Source organism: Xenopus laevis, chromosome 3L, assembly GCF_017654675.1.
Source record: "Xenopus laevis strain J_2021 chromosome 3L, Xenopus_laevis_v10.1, whole genome shotgun sequence".
Lineage (NCBI taxonomy): Eukaryota > Metazoa > Chordata > Amphibia > Anura > Pipidae > Xenopus > Xenopus laevis.
In genome coordinates, this window is record NC_054375.1 from 133,259,638 (window position 1) to 133,284,033 (window position 24,396).

General features: G+C 41.1%; 1 protein-coding gene and 1 pseudogene across 1 annotated transcript; one reads left to right on the forward strand and one right to left on the reverse strand.

Moving 5' to 3' along the window:
- Positions 1-830: 830 nt before the first annotated feature.
- On the forward strand, positions 831-8,942 carry MGC85536 (protein). The gene is made up of 5 exons (NM_001093882.2): positions 831-923; positions 7,210-7,287; positions 7,385-7,498; positions 7,655-7,784; positions 8,668-8,942. Exons 1-5 carry the CDS (start codon positions 921-923, stop codon positions 8,727-8,729), a joined length of 387 nt encoding a protein of 128 aa, NP_001087351.1. The 5' UTR covers positions 831-920; the 3' UTR covers positions 8,730-8,942.
- LOC108710318 lies at positions 7,261-20,028 on the reverse strand (annotated as a pseudogene).
- Positions 20,029-24,396: the final 4,368 nt, after the last annotated feature.

Consider the following 24,396-nt stretch of genomic DNA (forward strand, 5'->3'; position numbering starts at 1 on the left):
GGCATGTGTCCCCCCAGCTTCTAATTCTAACACCGTTCTCCTCAGGTTTTACATAAAGTTTCCTAGAGAAATAAATGGCTAGTTCCAGATTTAGCAGGAGACAGCTGAGCTGAAGTGTCGGTTGTGAATCGATTGAAGACAGACTTACTAGGCAATCTTATGAAGCAAGAACTTTAATAAAAGCAATTCGATTTTTATGGGCTTTTTACACACAGAAGAAATAAAAACCCAGAAGTCATTTTATTGGAAGGATTCTACATTTCATATCACGCTGTAACTAAATATATTCCGAGAAACCGAGTATTCCAAAAGGTGGTGAACTACGTCCGAGACAAAACGAAACTCAGACACCCTACTGCTTCGCTAAAACGAAGGATCGTCCGCCATTTTAACTTTTTTTCTAAAGCAAACAAGACAAATAGGGCGGGAAATGGAGGAGTGCGTCCCTGTCTCAACCCATTCATCCTATTGGCTAAATTCCCTGTCACACGCACTATTAGAAACGCCCACTCAAAATAGTGCATTTTATTGGTTATTGTAAATGTCAGTGATAGTTGGAGCGGTTTCGTGATACGCTGATTCTTATTGACTGACGTGAAGTGGATCCACCTCCCGCCTTGCGTGCCGTGTGCAAAAACAAGCTGAAGGGCTTTGGGAGGGAAACGGCCGTTAAGGAGTGTGGGCGGGACGTCATCTGGCACCTCAGGAAGAAGGAGAGACTTGATTGGTGTTACTGTAGTTTCAAACCAGGAACACATCGTGTGATTGGTGGCAGGGTGTCCTCTCGTTCGGGCCTGACGGGCAGGGGGGTTATTGTGTGTGTAAAGCTAGGAGTGCGCGGTACCGGCAGGACAGCTGAGCACAAACAGAAGGACAACTTCTTCCGGATTATTCTACGGCAACGCGCGGACCTCCGGAACATGGTAAATACCCGCCCATTAAGCAGAAACCACCCAGTGTACTCGGCGGCCCTTGGAAAGGAGAGAAATCACCCAACGTAAATACCAGAGTGGGAAATGGCGGGAAGCCTATACTCCTGTTTCATTGGAAGCGAGTGCAGTCCTGTTAATATGGGCAATGTGTGGAGGAATGGGCAGCAAAGTTACCGACGGGAAGCGGAGCGACACGGTGTTTGCAGGAAATCCCTTCAGCCGTGCGTTTGCCGATGCGGCTGTTCGTGTTGGTGGCTGTAAAGTTGCCGAGGAGCTGACATGTAGGACTCTACACCGTCTATTACGGCTCGTCTCGGGGGTCACAGCAGCAGCTTGTGTTGTTTCCATAGGAGAGGCAATGACGGCTTGTCTTATACTTGCCATTCCTGTCACCTCAGCTGACAGTTGCCCCATACGGGGAGGAGCTATGCACATACATTGCCAGTGTTCAGTGTATTTACACCTGCTGGTGACACAACTCCCAGCATTCCCTGCACTGCCTCAGGCTGCTTTGCCCATTGTTCTTATGAGAGACAGCCCTACTGAAGCAGTGCTTATTGCAAACACTACTCCTCCAAAACGGAATCACTGCTTAGCATTGCAATTACACACTTAGTGGCTCATCTCTCTGCAGATCCCATATTACTTTTATGTTTAGTTCTGGATGCTTAAAGAGAAGCAAACCCAAAAGTTAAAAACCCCCTACCTGACACAGACCCCTCCAACCCCCCAGTCTAAGTATTACCCCGGGGCAAATGCCCCTAAGTCTTAGCAGGGTTGGCTGTTATCCAGCCAAATTGGGCTACTAATTTAAAGCCCAGGCGGGTTTTGAAAGTACAAAGTAGCCAATGTACGGATTTGGTCTACTTTTTTGGGCCTGTGGCTGGTTTGTGCCAACATTTCTTGTGCTAATGTGCCAAGCCTCTGTCCCAGTGCATGTTGGGTAATGTAGTTTTTGTTTAACAATTTGCCGACTGCCAATTTTAAAGGACCGGTAACATCAAAATTTTTTTAAAAAAAAATGTTAGTATACATCGAAAAATATACACCAACCCAAATAAAACTTTAAAATGGCAAAGCCTTTATTAAGAAATAACTTACCGAAACTCCACTTCCGCTCCTGTACAGTAAAGGCGACACAGCGATGATCCTCCCTGGCTATCGCCCATATTGTACTGACATCGTGTGAAGCTGCGTTCTGCATTTCGGATCCCATGATGTACTGTGCGATTGGATTTGGATCTCACCAAGGCCACCTGGAGCCCAGTCTTCTTCCAGCGCGTCCTTTGGCTATGCGTATCCATTTGGAAGCAGTTACTACGGCTGCCGGTTATCTCAGTCTCACAACTTATCATCCGCCCCCGAATGGATACTACTTGTCAGTCTTCCCCGCCTGCTCCTCATCTCCGCCGCCGTGTTTGGGAGGACTGAGTGGGAACTGTGCAAGCAGCCACTGTCGGGATCCGACATAAGGGAGGGATGTCCATAGACCGCAGCGCGTCATGTCTGGGCTCCAGGTGGCTACTGATCCCCGGCACTACTAACATGTCCAAGTCCAGGGACCTGCCTGGCAAAACTGGGATAAAATGCAAATTCCTTCTCCCTGGAGGAGAATCCTTCGCTGGGCAAGGGGTTGCTGGCCTCTGGGTATTTCTCGGCCGGTTGATAAGTTGTGGGACTGAGGCTCTGGGTATTTCTCGGCCACATGATAAGTTGTGATTACCGGCAGCCGTAGTAACTGCTTCCAAATGGATACGCGTAGCCAAAGGACGTGCTGGAAGAAGACAGCGGAGCTTTGCATTGCCTCGCAGCTTCTGGAAAGGTAATGTCCGTGTACAGAGGTCCTTGGTGAGATCCAAATCCAATCGCATAGTACATCAAGGGATCCGAAATGCAGAACGCAGCTTCACACGATGTCAGTACAATATTGGCGATAGCCAGGGAGGAGAAATAGAATGCCGCAGTATGGATCATCGCCGTGTCGCCTTTTCTGTACAGGAGCGGAAGTGGAGTTTCGGTAAGTTATTTCTTAATAAAGGCTTTGCAATTTTAAAGTTTTATTTGGGTTGGTGTATATTTTTCGATGTATACTAACGAATTTTTTTTAAAAAAAATTTGATGTTACTGGTCCTTTAATGTAAGACTACAATACCCAGCATGCAATGGGACTGACTTGTGTAGAAGTCTGGAGTTACCAGATTTTAGGACCTCCCGTCACTCTTGAGCATTCTTGTATTTTCTGGTGACTTTCCCCAATTTTGGGCAAAAAAATCTGCTGGCCACCAAAATGTCTAGAGGTTGACATGTTTTACCAATATTTATTGAAATTGTTTATGTATTAGGCCTTATGGGACCACTATAGCGCCTGTGCCCCACTCTGTAGTTACCCCCCTGGCGACAGCGAATCTGTCCCATTTAGCATCATGGGAAAAATTTGCATTTTCACATCTATTTTATTTTTTTAGACTTTTTTTCACTGCGCATATTGTGGTATTTTTGGGCTAGTTTTGTAGTGCCTTTGGCTAGTTTTGGGCTGGTTTTAAAAATTAAACCTTGCAACCCTGTTACTTACCCCTCCGTGTGGTGTGGTTTTTCAGTGAGCCGGATAGAAACTGAACCAGTAAATGCATGGAATTGGGATTGTGAATTCACACTTGACCTGTGAGAGAGGAAAATACCACTGCAAGCTTAACTGATGCAGGTTATATAAATAATTTCTATAAGGCACTGTGGGATATGACAAGCCCTTATAAAGCATAATCGCTCATCATGCGGGGTGAATGAGCAGATTGTAAGGGATTATGCCTGAGCGTGGGCAGATTTTTCCTAGGGCTGGAAAGGATAAGTGGGCTGTGAGAGTTAAGTATGCATGAAAATATTAATTTGTGGTTTCAGGGGAACTTATTACTAATTGATGCAAGCTCTTCTGTATTAACATGCAGAAACAAGCTATTTTGAGGTGGAATCTCATGAAATGAAAATCTTTCATTCATTATCTTGATACCACACAACTGGTCAGTTACCGTCATTGCAGGGTCAGGCTAAGTACAGTCAGCAACAGTCACTTTAAAGAAAACTATACCCCCCCCCCAATGTAGATCTCTAAAAATATATTGAATAAGACAGCTCATATGTAAAACCCTGCTTCATGTAAATAAATGATTTTCATAATAATACTTTGTTGGCAGTATGGTCCATTGGGTAATCATAAATAGAAAATTGCCATTTAAAAAAAATAAGGGCCACCCCCTGGGATCATAGGATTTACGGTGCACACAAACATACTATACATGTTAGATCACATGAGCCAATTAACAGGGATGGGCGAATTTGACCCGTTTCGCTTCGCCAAAAATTTGCCGCCGGCGAAATGTCGCAGACGCCCATTAAAGTCTATGGGAGTCAAAAATTGTCGCGCGGCGAAACTGTTTTGACGCGCGTCTTTTTTTGACGCACGCTGCCATACGAGTCTATGGGCGTCATTTTTTCGGCGAAACGAGGCGAAAAAATTCGCCCATCCCTACCAATTAACAGACAGTTCTGTCTTTTGCTTCCACACTTCTTCCGACTTGCAGTATTTCTAGTCAGGTGATCTCTGAGGCAGCACACAGACCATCATATAATGGTGGTTCAAGGCAAGAGATGTAAAAGGACAATATTTTAATTAAATATATAGACCCGTTTGATAAGATTCTTTAATAAGCCACTTAATATGATGTAAAGTATCTGCTGTAAAATATTCGTTTTGGCGGTTAAGTTTTCCTTTAATATAAGATTAGTTAATTGACTGACCCATAGTACTTTGTGTGCTTATCAGAGTGAACTTTCCAAGGACATCAATGGAACATTCTTGTTTCCAAAAATGGCCATCTGCAGGCTGTCTACTCACAATAGTGGGCTACATCTAACACACGTGGCGGCCATGGCTTCCCTTCTTAGAAGTTTACAGATAAAACATTCTAATCTCAAATGCCCAGTGCAACAGTGTCTATATGTGCTGCTGGCTACACCTGCCTAGATTTGGTTGAATTGCAAAAGACTGTTTGGTCGGGTTTGTTTCCGAACCAAAAATGGAATAATCTGCCACTGCACCCTCAGGCTTTGCCAGAAAAGGAAGCAGAACAAACTGCATTTCACTATCCGTGTATATGGCCAGTCCTGCGTTATCCATCTGGGTTGAGGCAGTCCACGTTCTATATGGAACACCGGGTGTAGTGCAGCTGTAGCATGACCCAAACCATACCATGGACAGCAAGATAATACACACACTTCATTTTCCTACTATTTTTTAATATATTTATAATCGCCGCCACTACCAAAACAATGCAATTTGCTGTTACAACATTTAAGCCACAGGAAATCTAAACAGAAATCCAAATTTTCAGTAACATGTTCACTGTTACATTGTTTGAACTGCTGCCATTACTGTAGCAAACACTTCACCCGAGTGTCAAAACATATTTGCGCCTACATATTACTTGTGTATTGCACTACTAGATCCACCTCCCCACTGCCTTATAGCAATAGTGATCAAGGATACCACATCATCTTCTGAAACCTGTAAATACACATTCTGGCTTCAGAACCAGGCACGCAAATATTCTCAAAAAAAAGAGAACCTTGTATTAGAGCCTGCTTAGTACAGGGGGGTTTTGTGTTCCCTAGACAAAGACCTTGCTTTATCTTTCCTGGCACCTGATTGGTTGATGTAGAATTGCAGAATGGTTTGTGATTGTTTAACATTTTGGGAAAAGTGTGTTTTCATACAGGGCTCATTAGTACTGACTGCTTCCCTACCATAAAGTCTAGGCCTCATCACGTGACAGCCTATGCAAACTCTTAGTACAAGGACTGCGAAAGTGGTCCTCACCCGGATTTAATCAGGAAGGCTAGAAAACGGGTGAGGACTACTTTAGCAGTCCTGGTACTAAGAGTTTGCGTAGTCTGTCACGTGATGAGGCCAACAGGCTCATGATTCAGCAGCCAGTAACATCCACACTTGGACAGATTAATTAACAAATGCTATTCCATACTATATCTGCAATAGGATTTGAACATAATCTTCCACAAATGATAGACTTTTCATTTTAACACATCTTATTTTTAAAAACAAAAAAAACCTAAAAAACCAAGGGTTATACAGCTACTTTAAATACCACAAGTTGCTAACTTTGAGGTGTGTAAGTGCTACAGCCAGAGTACGGAAGCACCATCACTTTGTTTCTACTAATCAGAGCAAAATACATCAGTTTGGGTCACATAAGGTAAAGGTGACTTAGTTGCTTGTGCCGCCTTATAAGACAGACACAAACATACCATTGTATGAAGATTGTACGAACCTTGTGGAGTGTTGCGCCATTTTTCACACCATTGGTCATTCAGTCGATCAGACAGGTTAAAAGATTTATATCGGCTACTGATATCTCTGCATGTATTGATCTCAATGGGAAACGGACACTACTATTTGTCAGACATAACTTTCGTACGATTGTTGTCCATCAATTAATGGCCCAAGCATCGTGCGATTTTTTTCTCTTTACTACTTTATATTAATCGGAATGGTGAGTTGCAGGTCAGGAGATCGCCATGAATGATCGTTCGTCTGACATAGGCTAATAATCTGTACATCTATGGCAGCTTATAGGGATGGTTTACCTCAGGTTAACTTTTAGTATGTTGTAGAATGGCCAATTCTAAGCAACTTTTCAGTTGGTCTTCATTATTTTTTAGTTTTTTAATTATTTGCCTTCTTCTCCTGACTTTTCCAGCTTTCAAAAGGGGGTCACTGACCCCCTCTAAAAACAAATCCTCTCTAAAGCTACACATTTATTATTATTGCTACTTTTTATTACTAATCTTTCTGTTCCGACCCTCCCTTATTAATATTCCATATTCACATTCAAATCAATGCTTGGTTGCTAGGGTAGTTTGGACCCTAGCAACCAGATTGCCAACACTGGAGAGCTGCTAAATAACTCACAAACCTTCAATAATACAAAGTGAAAACCATTTGCAAATTGTCTCAGAATATCCCTCTCTACATCATATTAAAAGTTAACTCAAAGGTGAACAACCCCTTTTAACTCCATTTAGGGGTAGACATGTTACTTTTTTATATCTGGGGAAAAACCAGCATGACTGCAATTCCTAAAAGAGGAAGCAGATGTGACAGTGAGGGGTTTCCTCTGTTTAACACAAGATTCCCTTAATTGTTCACTTACTAATGAAAGTAAGAGAATATTCAGTAGCCGGCTGAACAGCTTTTGTCTTTTTGTAGGCTGGTGGAAAGGCTGGGAAAGACAGTGGAAAAGCTAAGGCCAAGGCAGTATCTCGCTCCCAAAGGGCAGGACTGCAGGTAGGTTTATTCACATTTTTTTCATGACAACAATCACTCAGGAGGAACTATTGCAGGTTTACCAATGTTCTTATTATTTTTCCTTTGTACCTCTTAGTTCCCTGTGGGCCGTATTCACAGACACTTGAAGACCCGTACCACAAGCCACGGAAGAGTCGGTGCTACTGCAGCTGTTTACAGTGCTGCCATCCTGGAATATCTTACTGCTGAGGTTTGATGCTCTTCCACAACATATTAAATCTGTGCAGAAAATAAAAGAAAGTTGGCTTTGAGTAGCTGTGCATAGAGCACTGTTACATGAAACTTAACTATAGTGACAACAGATTGATCTTAGACTCAGGCCAAATGTATCTCCATTTCTATTTAGGTGCTGGAGTTGGCAGGAAATGCCTCCAAGGATCTGAAAGTGAAACGTATCACTCCTCGGCACTTGCAGCTAGCCATTCGTGGGGATGAGGAGCTTGATTCTCTTATCAAAGCCACCATTGCTGGAGGAGGTAACATTTTCTCAATACTATACTCGCCACATTTTTTACTAATCGGTGCACAGGTTGGACTCTCAATCCCAAATAAAAATGAACATTGACGTAACCCTGGGGAATTCAAATTAACAGTCCTAAAATTACCCAGGATTATTTCAAGATTAACTATTGCATGTAAAATGTCATATGCTATATGTTTAAAACACTACAAGCCTAGTTGTTTTCCCAAGAAATACGGTTAGGAAATGTAAAGCACTCAAAATAGTTTATAGAGTGGAATTAAAACAACATGTTGATGTTATATCATTAAAGTGGACCTGTCACCCAGACACAAAAAGCCGTATAATAAAAGTCCTTTTAAAATTAAACATGAAATCCAATTTCTATTTTTTATTAAAGAATTCATTGCTGTTGTAAGCTAATTAAAAAATCTCAGCTGTCAATCAAATATTGTCTGCCCCGCCTCCATGCCTTAGGCAATTACTTTCACTTTCCATTCAGCACTTCCTAGATGTCACTGCTCTCCCCACATTTCCCCGTTCTCTTCACCGTTTAATTGTGTAACCAGGACATGGGGGTGGACATCAGGTCCCCCATTCTGGTGCACAAACAAGATTCTGAGATGATACAAGGCTTGTCTTAATAACAGTGTCCACAAAATGGCTCCTGCCTGCTTGCTATAATTATGAATTCCCAGACTGAAGGAAACAAGATTCAAATAATTTATATGGTGTAATTAAAGTTCATTTTGCTTGACTAATGTGATAAAATAGGATTTTGAATAATTTTTTTGTGTGACGGGTCCCCATTAATGCTCATATTGGGGGTTTATACGGCCTCACGTTTTTTGCATTTTAAGAGTTGCCAAATAACATTTTAACCTTTTTTCCTCCGACAGGTGTCATTCCTCATATCCACAAGTCTCTGATTGGAAAGAAGGGGCAGCAGAAAACCGCATAAGGAACCTGTGCCCTGCTTCCCACTAATATTGTACTGTAACAGAAGAAAAAAAAAATTTGGGATATGTGGAATTTGTTTTGTTTATTTTCATTTAAAGTTTCTTTTTTAAAGAAATAGTTTAATGGAAGAGAATAGGTGCCACAGTGTAGACTAAGAAAACCTTTGTATGTTGTTTAGGTTAAGTTTCACAGATAAAGAAAGTTCCTTACGTGACTGAATCCATGTGTTGATTGGCTAGGTTTCTCCCGTGTGTTTTATACAAAAATGGAAGAGATAAAACCATTTTTTACATATGTGTCTGTCTCATAAATCAGCAACAGTCGCCTCTCCAAATGGAGATTATTGAATTTGGGCACAAAAAAAGACAATGGTTAAAAAAAAACAAAAAAAAAAACTGCAGCACTACAGCTCCTGGCAGCTGCATTAATATAAACCACTATATTGTGTCCTGGAATGCTTAAACCAACTTAAAGGAACAGTATACACCTTTTCAACATTCGTTAGATGAATATGGCTTGTGCTGAACATACTTTTTACCTAACCTCAATTAGGAAAAATTTATGTTTATTATTTCTTGCACTAAACAGGGCAATATTTGCTACTTCCTGGGTCTATAGAGCAAAGTAAAAAAACAGTCCATTGAGAAGTCTCTGTATAATAGGTACTCTTTGTATAAATAAACCCCTCCTTTCCCCCAGCTACAGTCTTCTATGTTTTTCTATAGAGACTTCTCAGTGAACTGTTTGTTTTGCCTGTTTAATCTCTCTATTCATTGTAGTTATGTTGACCAATGGCATATACTGCCCTTTTAAAGGAACAGTAATACCAAAAAACAAAAATGTAGTTTTGTCCTGCACCACTATAGTTTATATAAATAAGCTGCCATTGGGCAGCCATTCAAAAGAAAGAAAGAAAGTTACAGGTTACATAGCAAATAAGCGCTTAGAATATAATGGTGTTCTACAGAGCTTATCTGTTATTTGCGGTTTAACCTGCACCATTTACCCCTCTATCAATTGCCTCCATTGCTACACAGCAGCATATTCATATATACTAGAGTAGTGTCTCTACATCAAACAGATCAGTATTACCAGTGCAGGGCAACAGTACGTTCTATTTTAACTCCTTAAAGGAAAACTATACCCCCAAAATGAATACTTAAGCAACAGTTTATATCATATTAAGTGGCATATTAAAGAATCTTACCAAACAGGTCTATATATTTAAGTAAATCTTGCCCTTTTACATACATGCCTCAGAGATCACCTGACCAGAAATACTACAACTGTAACAGGAAGAAGTGTGGAAGCAAAAGACACAACTTTGTCTGTTAATTGGCTCATGTGACCTAACATGTTTGGTTTATTTGTGTGCACCGTGTATCCTAGGATCTCAGGGGGCGGCCCTTATTTTTTAAAATGGCATTTTTCTAATTATGATTACCCAATGGCACATACTACTAGAAAAGTATATTATTATGAAAATGGTTTATTTACATGAAGCAGGGTTTTACATATGAGCTGTTTTATGCAATATCTTTTTACAGAGACCTACATTGTTTGGGGGGTATAGTTTTTCTTTAACACTTTTTTTTGTATTACTGTTCCTTTAATGTTTAAAAACAAAACCAGATAAGCTTCTAATATACGCAACAGCAGGAGCTAAATTTGCTGGTTAAAAAGCGTGATGAAAAAAGGAGTAGCAAATGGTCACACAGAAAATTTAAGTTACATGTGGAAACATGTTTTTTTCTTTAAAGCTCACTCTGCAAAGGCATCAGAAAAGAAATGCTGAAAGGAGTACAATTTTTCTATATTCACATAAATACCTGCATTGTTGGCTGGTGGTGTTGCCTTCCCATACGTAGATGTTTAACAGCTGTATGGCCAAATGAATTCAGCCCTGAAATTCCTGCTGCTCAACATTCAGACGTTTCTCTACAAGGGTGGCAGGTATGGCAGTCCAAAAATCTCTTCTTCAGATGTAGTGCCATTTCTGAGGGGAAAAAAGTGACGTTCAATAGAGTAGTAGATGAACGGGAGCCTTAACAAGCCACGGGTGAAATTAAAAAAAAAAACGTAATTGCCAAGTTCGCATTAAAAAAGGTATCCATCTTGAGACCTTTGGTGTGACTAGTCACCTGACGCGTTTCATGCCTCATTCTGACACTTCATCAGAGGAAAAAAATATGACAGCCTTTCAGTGTGGAAAGAAAATCAATCACTTAGGGGCAGATTTATCAAGGGTCGAATAGTAAATTCAAATTTCCGAGTGAAAAATTCACACATTCTAAATTTTAATCCCCCTATTCGAAAGTGAGATTTATCACACCTCCAGCATGGAAACAGTCCTAATTCAAATATTTCCGACCTAAAACCTCGCCGAGTTCACGTACAAGTCAATGTCAGAGTTCCGCCGAGACATTTGGAGATGTTAATTGCCTTCCTAACATCTATTCGTACGAATCGAATTCTCGGGTTGGAACCATCCGATTGAATATTGGACATTACGTTTTTTTCTTAAATAATCTCCCAGTCAAATTGTGAGTATATTCGAATTAAAAAAAAAAAATTTGAAATTCGACCTTTGATAAATGGGCCTCTTACTTCAGGGATTTAACTGCAGTAGCATGCAAGCACATTACATATTTATATACAGGTATGGGACCTATTATCCAGAATCCTCAGGACCTGAGGTTTTCCAGATAACAGAAATTTGGATCTTCATGCCTTAAGTCTACTAGAAAATCATTTAAACATTAAATAAACCCAATAGGCTGGTTTTGCCTCCAAAAAGCCTTATTATATCTTAGTTGGGATCAAGGACAAGTTAATGTTTTATTATTACTAAGGAAAAGGAAATCAATTTTAAAAATTGCATAATATGGAGAGATGGGAGATGGAGTTTCCGTAATTCGAAGCTTTCTGGATAATGGATCCAATTCACAGAATACATAGTTATTGTAGCACATTTCAGACTGGAGAAAAAAAAGTTCTTGTTGCAAGGCTTTTCCTTGACCAGTTTGACATAAAATGAAACCTATTGCGCCCGTTTATGAAGCATCTGCTCACCGTCTTGATATGGAAGAGTCCGTGGCTGTTTAGGGTAGGGATGCACCGAATCCACTTTTTTGGATTCGGCCAAACCCCGAATCCTTATAGAAAGATTCGGCCGAATACAGAATCCAAATTAGGGGTGGGAAGGGGAACACTTTTTTTTACTTCCTTGTTTTCGGTTCGGCCGGGCAGAAGGATTCGGCTGAATCCTGCTGAAAAAGGCTGAATCCTGAACCGAATCCTTGAATTTTTTCGGGAAAACACAACTCGACCTTTGAAGATGGCGCCTGGGAGCTCCACTGAGCTGATCTGCTTTTTTTATCTCAGGTTTTCAAACAGGGGCACTTTTTTACATAATTGACAGTTCAGGAATAGAGAGTTGAGAGGGGGCTGATGGAGGGCAATTGAGGGGGGCTGTTGTGCCTAAGGGGGTTTAGTTCTCCTTTAATGCATTCACACACTATATTAAGAAATACAAAGTAACAGGTACCATGCTCCTCAACCAGGAGGAGGTCCATTTCCATATTCTGCAAAATAACATCAGGTCCCACCTGCTATGAATCTCTTGGGGCTTTATGAATACATGTAAATCCTGCATTAGTGAAGCATGAAAATATGCTAGGACAAATAGGAAATGAGGCACGTCTAATGTAAATGCCACTCACAGATATGCAAACTGCTTTCATAGGAAAGACAGAGGCTCATTCCAAACAGAGAGAAAGCGGTTCCTAATATAACAGACATGGGACCTGTTATCCAGAATGCTGGGGACCTGGGGTTTTCCAAATAACAGATCTTTCCGTAATTTGGATCTTCATACTTTAAGTCTACTAGAAAATCATGTAAACATTAAATAAACCCAATAGGCTGGTTTTGCCTCCAATAAGGATTCATTATATCTTAGTTGGGATTTTTAAACCTGCCCAATAGATACCTTGCTGATTTTCTTTCTTTCACATATTCATCGGATAGGCCATTGGTAAGGTGCCAATACACAGGCACATAAGCTGCCGACTCAGTCTGAAGAGCTAAATCAGCATCTTAAATCTGCCTGGGTATGGTCATCTTAAAGGGGTTGTTCACCTTTAAATTAACTTTTAGTATGATGTAGAGAATGATATTCTGAGACAATTTGTGATTGGTTTTCATTTGTTATTATTTGTGGTTTTTGAGGTATTTAGGTTTTTTATTCAGCAACTCTCCAGTTTGTAATTTCAGCAATCTGGTTGCTGGGGTCCAAATTACCCTAGCAACATGCATTGAGTTGAATAAGAGACAGGAATATGAATAGGAGGCCTGCATAAAAAGAGGAGTAATAAAAAGTAGCAATAACAGTACTGTTTGTTCTTACAGAGCATTTGTTCTTCACATGGGGTCAGTGACCCCCATTTGAAAACAGGAAAGAGTCAGAAGAAGAAGACAGATGATGCAAAGACTATAAAAAAAAAGAAGAAATGGAGGCCAGAAAAGTTTCTTAGAATTTTCCATTTTATAACATACTAAAAGTTAACTGAAGGTGAACCAAACCTTTAAGCTTGGTGCACACACATGTATCCCAGCATAACTGCGCCCTGTAATAATCAAAACCCCTAACAATTAAGATGCAAAGTTTTACACTAAATATAAAATGGGTAGTACACAAAGTGGGGGAAGCTTGTAAATGTCCCCAACACTGAAATGTGCATATAAAATATCAAAACTGAGCCTCCCCATTCTGTATAGAACCAATGGTTAACGGGATGGAGTCGCACTTCTGCCATGCACAGTTCTGGTCTAACTGTTCATTATCAGACCAATGAGAGATGCAGAAAATTGGCTAGATTTGGTGAAAGAAATCTGGTACGAATGTTAGCACAGATGGGGTGACAGAAGTCATTTTTAGCTCAGCTATATTTAGTTCTGATAAGCTCTTTAAGCCTAATCTGCTGCAGGGTTCACTGAGATACCTGTAACCAGCGCCAGACACATATTGTATGTAGCAACTATATAACACATGGCAACAGCACATTTACATTGTTCTTTGCCTCCATTACACATAAGGGCAGAGACACAAGTGGAGACTCTGGAGATTTAGTTGCCCATCGACAAATAGGCTCTTCTTCCCTGAACTGCCTTCCCGTCGGCTAGAATGTAAATCGCCGGCGAGATGGCACTTTGTTTTCCGAAGTTGCCTCCCAAGGAAACTTCGGGTAAATTCAGAAAACAGACTGTTCGAGTGCCATCCCACCGGCGATTTACATTCTAGCCGGCGGGAAGGCATTGCAGGGAGATTAGTCGCCTGAAGAAGAGGGCGATTTGTCGTTGGGTGACTAATCTCCCCGAATCTCCATGTGTGTCTCTGCCCTAAAACACATTTGTCATTTACTTCCCTACAAAGGATTTTGCACAGAAACGCCGACACTTTACATCCAGCCACCTTACCTTGTGGTCAAGCCATGCCACAGCTTTTCTCAACAGCCCGTTCAATGCTTCTTCATCAGGATGTGTAATGAGAAAATCCACATCATGTCCCTCCTGCTTCCCCCTGAAAAGACAGACGTCATGGTTTTTAGACTGTAAGCTAATTAAAAGTGCATCTAAAGTGAGCGCTATATACTTTTTTTGTATAAGTTTAAAAAAAAAATAAAGTGCACAGGGTATAGGAGGAGTATACAAAGAAAGCCTACAATTTATATGGATTGTTCAATATGGGGTATCAGAAGATATAAAGGGGTATACAGACACACTCAGTAAAGCCAGATGCATTTGCTATAAAGCCCAAGGGCATCAGGTTACTTGCTCTTGCAAATTAAAGGGATACTGTCAATGGGAAAAAAATGTTTTGGATTTTTTTCAAAACACATCAGTTATAAGTGCTGCTCCAGAAGAATTCTGCACTGAAATCCATTTCACAAAAGAGCAAACAGATTTTTTTTATATTTAATTCTAATATTTGACATGGGGCTAGACATATTGTCAGTTTCCCAGTTGCCCCCAGTCATGTGACTTGTGCTCTTAAGCGTCAGTCTCTCTTTACTACTGTACTGCTGAAGTTGGAGGGATATCTCCCCCTCACTTTCCCCCCAGCAGCCTATTAACAGAACAATGGGAAGGTAACCAGATAGCAGCTCCCTAACACAAGATAACAGCTGCCTGGTAGATCTAAGAACAGCACTCAATAGTAAAATCCAGGTCCCACTCCAACACATTGTTACATTGAGTAGGAGAAACAACAGCCTGCCAGAAAGCATTTCCATCCTAAAGTGCTGGCTCTTTCTGAAATCACATGACCAGGCAAAATGACCTGAGATGCACCTACACACCAATATTACAACTAAAAAATACACTTGTTGGTTCAGGAATTAAATTTTATATTGTAGAGTGAATTATTTGCAGTGTAATTTTTTTTAGATGGGGTCAGTGACCCCCATTTGAAAGCTGGAAAGAGTCAGAAGAAGAAGGCAAATTCAAAAACTATACAAAATAAATGTATGGGACCGGTTATATATATAGATATATCTATATATATCTATATATCTATATATATAATCCTCATGAAAGTCACAAATAAGTCTACCAATGTTTGAAGCCTGTGTGGACCACATTTGGTTGCTCCATATTGAAAATATTGACAACCAATCCTTCTTACATATTAAAACAAAAGAACAGGGACACCAATTTTAGATCCAGGTAAGGGACCTCCTATCCAGAATGCTCTTGACCTGGAGTTTTCAGTAATTTGAATCTCCGTACCAAGTCTACTAGAGAATAATGTAAACATGAAATAAACCCAATAGGCTGGTTTTACATTCCAATAAGGATTAATTATATCTTAGTTTGGATCAAGCTACTGTTTTATTATTACAGAGAAAAAGGAAATAATTTTTAAATATTTGGATAATTTGAGTCTATGGGAGATGGCCTTTCGGTAATTCAGAGCTTTCCAGATAAATGGTTTCCAGATAACGGATCCCATACCTGTATTACCATGCTCTAGTGTGCATCGATAGCCACTAGATAGCAAAGACAGCTTTTGTTTTTACAGAGTGTAATATGTTTGCATGTTGTGATTTATTACCTGCAGGACCCGCCTGTCATTGTGACCTGGACATCAGGGACAAAGCTCTGCAGTGATAAGTTGCTCCACCCTTCCTGCTTCATCTCTTGTAACTGCTTGTTGTAGATCTGTGTAGTGTAGCAGTCCTGAGAAAGGGACATCTTACATCAGTGCTGTCTAACTTCTTAGAGGCAGGACCATGTGTAGTGGGACTTAAGACATTGGAGGTCAGACCCCAACAGGCAAAGTTTCTCCAATATGGCCAAGCCTCCCCTGAATACAATATTAATGGTTTGTGATACATACCACAAACAATACAAATAGTATAACTAAAGAGCCTTTAAAACTCTATGCCACAGTTTGTAGATCTCCCACAGTCTTCTGTCAACTGATCATGTAAGAAACTAACGTTACTGTGGAGCTTCTTCGTTCTTTAAAGGAACAGTAACACCAAAAAAAATGAAAGTGTTTTAAAGTAATGAAAATATAATGCAGTGTTGCCCTGCACTGGTAAAACTGATGTGTTTGCTGCTGTGTAGCAATGGCAGAAATTTAAAAAAGGCTATAAGTTAAATAGTAGATAACAGATAAATAGGGATGCACCAAATCCAGGATTCGGTCACGATTCAGCCTTTCAGCAGGCTTTGGATCGGCAGAACCGAATCCGAATTTGCATATGCAAATTAGGGGGCAGGGAGGGAAATCGCATGACTTTTTGGCACAAAACAAGGAAGTAACATTTTTTGTTTTTTTTTAACCAGTTTTACTAGTGCAGGGCAACACTACATTATATTTTTATTTCTTTAAAACACTTTCATTTTTTGATGTTTCTGTTCCTTTAAGAACTTCATATTTTATATACCAGTGTTACAGGACAGTCACAGAACTGTGCTGTGTAGGGTCTGGATATGAATTTGCTGCTGTTTTATGAAGGATATTGGATTAAAAAAACGTGTGCAAGAAGTGTGATGTTCTTGAATAATTAGTTTTTTGGAAATAAACAGCAGAATTCTGCCTGTGTTAGAGAACTGAAGTCCATGCAAGTTGGACAGCCCTGCCTTTGGGATCACAAAAAAAAAACTATGCAGCAATCCAACAGGAACTGGAGATTTCTCTCACCAGCTTTCTGTTCTCCACTCAATTTCCCTTCAGTGTTATTGAAGCCACTCAAACTCCGTACTCCATCTCGATACCAATTTGTCTGCGGTGCGTATCCCAACACCAAAAATACCAGCGAGTACCTAGGTGAAAGAGATGGGTATATGAAGGATGATAATATCTGCCATTGATTATCACATAGCATTAAAAACCCTTACTGTGCAGGATGCTTTGCATTTAGTTAGCAAAATAACCTATGGACACATTTAAAGGAAAACTGTACTTCCCCCTCACCATCTCAACTTCTCTGCACACTCCATCTTGCAGTATTTCCTGAAAATGTTATATTGGAAAAACAACAACAACGAGTAATAAGTCCTCATTAGCACAAAATTCCAAATTTTCTCTAGCTCCTGTTTGCAGCTCCTGTTTGCAGGATTGTTCTGTAATGCAGAGGGACCTAAACATAACCCAGAAGTGTACATCCATGACACTAACTTTCTTGCCAGCCATGTAAATTCTATATTGGCAGGGAAAGGGTTACACTAACAGTGAAACACCTGCATGCAAATATATTTTATTTATTGGGTAATAATTTGTTTAGTGATTAAAAAGAATACCAGTAAACTTAACTGTATGGTTAACATAAAACAAAGAGTGGGTTGTTGTGTGGCATAAAAAGAAAAAGAATGTGCCAGTGCATTCAACGCTTTTAGATATAGAAGAAATGTGCTTTAAAAAGTTGTGTTTCTGTATTTCTGCAAAAACCCTACTTTCCCTGTCCATCTGTTCCACTTCCTGCTGCCTCCTTTCCCAGGCTGTGCAGGGGAGCTGGCACTCCGCACACTGAACTGTAGGATAGGAACCAGCTAGGCTGACCTGATAGGGAACTGAAGCCTGCCTTTGCATACGTGACTGTAGGGCTGTGATTGGCCGTCTCCCTCCTACTGTGCTTCTGGCATGGACTGTTAGGACATGCCCACCCTTCATTTGAAACTCTGACAGGGACCTTAACAGCTCTATATGGAGATCCAATAAAGGGTCCTTTTTTTTTTTTTTTTTTTTTTTTTAAAAGAAAATATACATTTTTGGCCAAAAGTAAAACCAGATCCATATAGTATACATTATTGCCTACAAAATTAGGGGCATGTCATTTAGCCTATATGTCTACTTTAATGCATAAGAAGGCCTGAAGCATATATTTACAGAGTGCTTCCCTTTAACTGGACAGTTGATGCAAGACCCACAGATCCTTTACTTAAAGGAGAAGGAAACCCCCTAGGCGCAAAAATCCCCCTCCCCCGTGTTGCCCCCCCACTCCTGGCCTACCTGTCCCCCCTGGCAAATGCCCCTAACTTGTTACTCACCCCTCTGCGCAGGTCCTGTCCACAGAGTTCACAGGCACCATCTTCTCCCGAACGGTCTTCTTCCTGCTTTGACTGCCGTTTTTTGGCAAATGCGCAGTAGGAGCATTTACCGGTACGGATCTACTGCGCATGTGCCGAAATTCACAAAGTGAAATTGGAAAACTTTGCGACTTTCGGCACATGCACAGTAGATCCGTACCGGTAAATGCTTCCACTGCGCATGTGCCAGAAGATGCCGATAAATCCAGTAAGAAGACCGCTCGGGAGAAGATGGCGCCTGTGAACTCCGTGGACAGGAGTGAGTAACAAGCAGGAGTGAGTACAAGTTAGGGGCATTTGCCCGGGGGGACAGGTAAGCCAGGGGGGAGGAGGGAGGCATTTTTGCGCCTAGGGGGTTTCCTTCTCCTTTAAACAAGATGTATATTTGGGAAGATGTGTCCATATTCTATATGCTGTACTCATTCAGTCTACTTCATTCCTATCTATGTATATATTAACCTACTATGCAATGTCAGTGCCCACTGCGCTCACCCCTTATTACCTGGATGACTGTTTTGCCGATACCCCCACACCATTGCAGATCCTTAACTTCCTCTGCTGACTGCAGCCTAAATGGCAAACATTTCAGTATAGAAGCTGCTCTAGTGAAGCCGAGATAGAAACCCTGTGAGCCGACTGTGCATGGATCTCGAGAGCATCCTATAAAGGTACAAAGAGTTGTTTAGCATGTCAGTATGCAAGGTCAAATTACACGGGGACACATTAACACAGCAGATGACAAAACCATTAGTATAAAAAGTACAATATTGATGCAAGTGCAGCATCTTTGACAGAACACTATGCAGCACAAATGGCTCCAACATTCATGTACACACACTGACATATATTGCTTTAAGAGATCCAACAATAGTCGATTATCCATGTACCGTAATCTCCTTGTTATGGTGATGTAGGGGTGTCCGGCGCTGGCAAGCATAAGAAGGGATCTCCTGTGTGGCTTTGTCATTGGAAACAGATGAGTCAGAAACCTATGAGCAGAAATACTATGTTAGAAACAACGTCTACAATGGAGTATACATTCAAAAGATGCCATTGTAGCTCTCCCACACAAGAGAATTCCTACTAATTCCTGACATTTTGTCTCACATACTCTCATAATCTCAAATATTTTCTAAAGAACTGTGTTCACTACAGGGAAATACCTAAGATCTCTCAGTTCAGGGTGGAAGAGGATCTAGGAAGTCGTTCTTGCCATTAAGAGTGCCGTTTGCAGCTCTTAAATAATGAACTCTGTATAAACACATCCTCCCTTCCCTAAGCAGCATCCTTTGTAAGTATTTTGTATAAGCAGTAGCCCATTATGCATGATCTGTTGACTGGTAATTTGATTTACTACCTACACCTGCTCAAACTGAGGCTCTGTAGAACCAGGGAAGTTACACAGGGAAAATGGTTTTCAATTTCTTGTGTAATGCAAGACATAAAAAAAAAGTCTTAAATTATAACAGACATAAAATATCAGCACAAGCCCATTCATTTAGCTCATGTAGAAAAAGCGGGTGATATATTGCCCTTTAACACCATCTTAGAAGAAACCTGCAGCAATTCATATACCTGCAGAGCAGGGTGCAAAGTGCAAGAAACATGGCAAATTGCAACCACTGTTTGCACTTCCCACCCTGCCCTGCAATGTTATGCAAGGCTCTGGTATTGTATAAGAATGTTACCACGTTTGAAGTCATGCTCACATTACCCGATTATGAGTAAGCTGTGTAATGGAAAAAAGATCATTGTTACAGCCAGGATCCCTCTTATACAAGCTCATAATACTGTAACACCAACCTCCTATTAAATTTAGTGATTCTGCTACAATCCCATTGTCATGCTTAGGCACATCGGATTTGCTCCCGCTGCATAAAGGAGCCTGGCATTGATTTCTACAGGATCTTCTCATAGGACAATCTGACGTACCTGGGTACTGGAGGCTCTTTCACATTCGAGGGATTCAAACAGTCCTTAAATTTACGTTTCACTCCCTTTAACATTTTAACAAGTGAACCAAAAGTTAGCGAAAAGGTTCATAAAAGAATAAATCTGAAAATCCAAACAAGTGTGGGTTCTTTATGACAACTTGCCCACCACAATCTACTCCTTCTCTGAAGTCAATGGAGGAGTTGCTCTGACAAGAAAACCATAGATGCTGCTCCACCCTATAAACATACATTTGCTGATAATTGAGGCAACTTTTGCCAGTGTCAAACATTTATAGAGTAAAACAGGAACACACATCCTACAAAGAAACACAGTAAATTTCCAAATACTTGAAACAGGTTATACATCAAGCTTCGCTTACTCCCAAGCAGTGCCTGGGCTCCACATTTATAGGTTTGCCTAAACTCACGCTCTCTGTAAACCAGCTGATATCCAAAATATGGGGAAGGCTGCACCTTCCGACCTGTCGGCCTCTCAATCCATAACAAAACCTCAGAGCAGGAATTCTGTTCCGACACCACGTGCTTCACTTGGTCGCTGCAACGGATAAATTAGATTCAACTTACTTTAAAAGGAGAAACAAACCCCAGCAGCCTATCTGCTACCCCGGGCAAATGCCCCTAACTTTTTACTTACCCCTTGTTGCAGATTCAGGGATCGGCAGCCATCTTCCGGATCTCCGTGTCTTCTTCCGGCGCTTTCCATCCATTTCGGTGCATGCGCAGTTGTCGTAAACTGGGAAAATGCTCCAACTGCACTTGCGCCGCTCTCATTCTCAGATTACCGAAGACTCCGATCCCTGAATCTGCTCCAAGGGGTAAGTAAAACGTTAGGGGCATTTGACCGGGGTAGCAGCTAGGCAGGGGGCGAGGAGGGGGGTCTATGTGGGATGGGGGGTAGGGTTTTTTTTTTAATAAGGGGTTTGTTTCTCCTTTAAAGTGATTGTATTTTGCATGTATTTAAAGTGCAGCCATGGGGAACTCATTTGTGAGACTTCAGAATGGACTCCCCCTTTCCTACCTTTAAGGCTAGAGCCACACGGTGGCCAAAATCTGCTAGCTGAAATACTCAGGCTGATTTCAGCCCTACCGCACGCAGTAGCCTTTTCCCCATTTTTAAGTGTTGAATTGGCATGCGAATTTCGGCAAAAGTCTCTGCATTTTGAGCCAAAACCCACTGAAGTGTATTCTTTTGAATGTAGAAAAGAGCGGAGGCTACTGCCTGTGGTGAGCTGTAGCAGCGTATTTCCAGCTAGCTGATTTTGCCCCCCTTTTGGCCCTAGCATAATCGTTGCCTTTTTTCCAGGAGTTCATTATAAGGGGTGGTTAACTGGTAAGATACATTTCACCGATTTCCTACTCCTTGATATTTTTGTTTTGTGCCAGAAATAGTAGGCAAAACACATGTTCATCATTCAGTTCATGTTGTACACTAGGGATGCAACAAATCCAGGATTCGGTTCGGGATTCAACCTTTTTCAGCAGGATTCAGAATCCTCGTGCCTGGCCGAACCAAATCCTAATTTGCATATGCAAAATAGGATTTGGTTCGGTATTCGGACGAATCTTTCACAACAATTCAAGGATTCGGCCGAATCCCAAATAGTGGATTTGGTGCATCTCTAGTGTATATTGTCCCTTTAAAAAGAAGTAAGGTCGTTCCAGGATATGCAAAATGCTAATACATTTTACTAGTCATGCATAACAACTAAACCCTACTTGCATTTCCCTTTAATAATCTATGGGTGTGTTATGGGCAAATGACCATGATTGCTACTAATGCTGCACACTTTGGCTAAGCATACACCGGGCAAGAAATTACACCAAGATGTGATTCCCTTGTTCACACTTTATTCCAACACAACACCATTCACTTTACACTCAATTTGTTATTGATTGTGCGACACAATAACTCTCTTTAGCAGTTCCTTTCTTCTGTGGTACTTTGTTGTTTTTTTTAAATTCATGAAAGCACTCGGTTAAGGCTAAACAAATGACTCCATCAGCACGATATGGCGATGTTACAATCAATATCTAGAAACATACAGGGACCATGATAACAAGTGCAATAAAAGGCCTGTGTATAACAAAGGTGACATTCAGTCACTTGCACATTGCTTTCTGCACTATTGCTGTGGCACTTTCCCACAATCACATGGAAAGAGCCCATTATCTGCTGAGTTCTACGTCCATTCCTGCAAATGTGTTTAGGTCACACCTGATGTTGCTGTTATTTAATTTGACTAGAACGCCCAACACACCTTTATAGATGACGTCTAGCTGGGAATCCCTGTTTAAGCATAGGTGTTTACAAGTGACTAAGTCCACAAATGAAAGTGTAGATACATTTTTCGGATAGGCAAGCCACCGCCAACCCCCAAAACACAGTGACAATGATATTCTAAGAAAAACCTGTAGTGCAACAGCTTTTCTTCTCCAACTCCCTGCATGACACTGCACACTAAGGGGCAAATTTACTAAAGGGCGAAGTGACTAACGCGGGCGAAAATTCGTAATTTCGGTACTTCGCCAGCGCAGGAGATAGACTCTAGCGGTACTTCGCTCCCTAACGCTCTGGCGAACGGACGTAACTACGCAAATTCACGAAGATGCGGATTTTTCTGAACGTTACCTCTTGTGCCAGACTTGCCTTCACCACCTCAGACCAGGCGAAGTGCAATAGAGTAGATTGGACTTCCTAAAAAAATTGTTGAAAATTTTTCTAAGTCCCAAAAAACCCTGGGGACTTTCCCTATTTCAGGGTGATAGGATGGGAAATAGCGTAAAATATTTTTGGGATAACCCACTTCCCCCCTACATCTCCTAACATATGGCACATAAACTATACACTGGGCTTATGTGTAGGGCATTATAACAACTCTATTTTCTTGTTTTCCAGGGCTTGTGTAGTGTAATGTATTTGCTGCAACATATACGTCCATTCAACTTTAACTTCCCGCCGTATGCAAATTAAGCAATGCTAGCGCAACTTTGCTTCGCTTGGCGCAGTAACACTAGTGCAACTTCGCCAGCATTTGGTGCCCTGGACACAACTTTGGATTTTAGTGAATTAGCGTTGTCCTGGTGAATCTACACCTGGCGAAGTGTTGCGTTGTGAGCAAAGCCGTCGCTGGCGAATTTTCTGAGGTTAGTGAATTTGCCCCTAATATTCAATCTACTAAGGCTCATTTACTAATAATGAGCAGTTTGCACCTGGATAGTAACCCACAGCAACCAGTCAGTGATTATTAAATTTCAACAGGCTGCAAGAAGAGTAAAAGCCATTAAATTGTGACCTGCTGCAATGAGTTCTTCTCTGTTGCAAATCTGACCACTGTATGTTAATGACCCTCGTTGACTTTTCCCATCATCCCGGAGAACACTTTTTTTTTTTTCTTTTCATATGAATTTTCAGAATGACACAGCACAATCCATTTTAACTAAATGACACAATACAAGATGGGTTGTTACTATATCACACTAAACATATACTGTGAACTAAATCTGCTACTCTTTCAGCCTCTAATTAACCCTTTCCAGCTTCCATTCATTACCCTTTTCAAACATTTCCACCCAAGTCTGGACTCTGGGATTTAAAATAGGCCCTGGCATTTCAAGTACATAGTGACCCAAGCAGCCCCCATAGGCACAATAAAAGTGATGGCCTATGGATCTTACAGCAGCCCCTCTGGCATTTGCCAGAATCCACAGATTGCCAGTCTGGCCTGTTTCCACCTCCTTTCAGTCCTGTTCACCAACCATTCTTTCTCTAACTATTGCCCTTCTCTAATTCATCCCAACACCTCTCCATATTGCTTTACTTCTGACAATTACCTTTCTCAAGCTCAACCCTGTCTTTCATCACCCTCCATCCTACTTTCATTCTTCCTGCCCTCTGCACTAACCTTCTCCAACCACCCCTCCCCAAAGACTCCCTCCTTCCGATTAATGTCTTCCCTCTCCCCTACCATTTCCAAATCTCTCCTCTTCCCATTTCCTTTCCAACCTTCACACTGTACTATCCGTCTCAACTGCTTCCAGGTTGCCCTCGCATCTCCTGTTACCCATCCATCCTATTATCAAACTTCTCTTTTCCCTCACTCTTCTCTATACTGTTCC

Coding starts and splice junctions, on each gene's coding strand:
- MGC85536 (NM_001093882.2), top strand. Junction 7,288..7,384: donor CCCAAAGGGCAGGACTGCAG/GTAGGTTTATTC, acceptor TGTACCTCTTAG/TTCCCTGTGGGCCGTATTCA. Junction 7,785..8,667: donor AGCCACCATTGCTGGAGGAG/GTAACATTTTCT, acceptor TTCCTCCGACAG/GTGTCATTCCTCATATCCAC.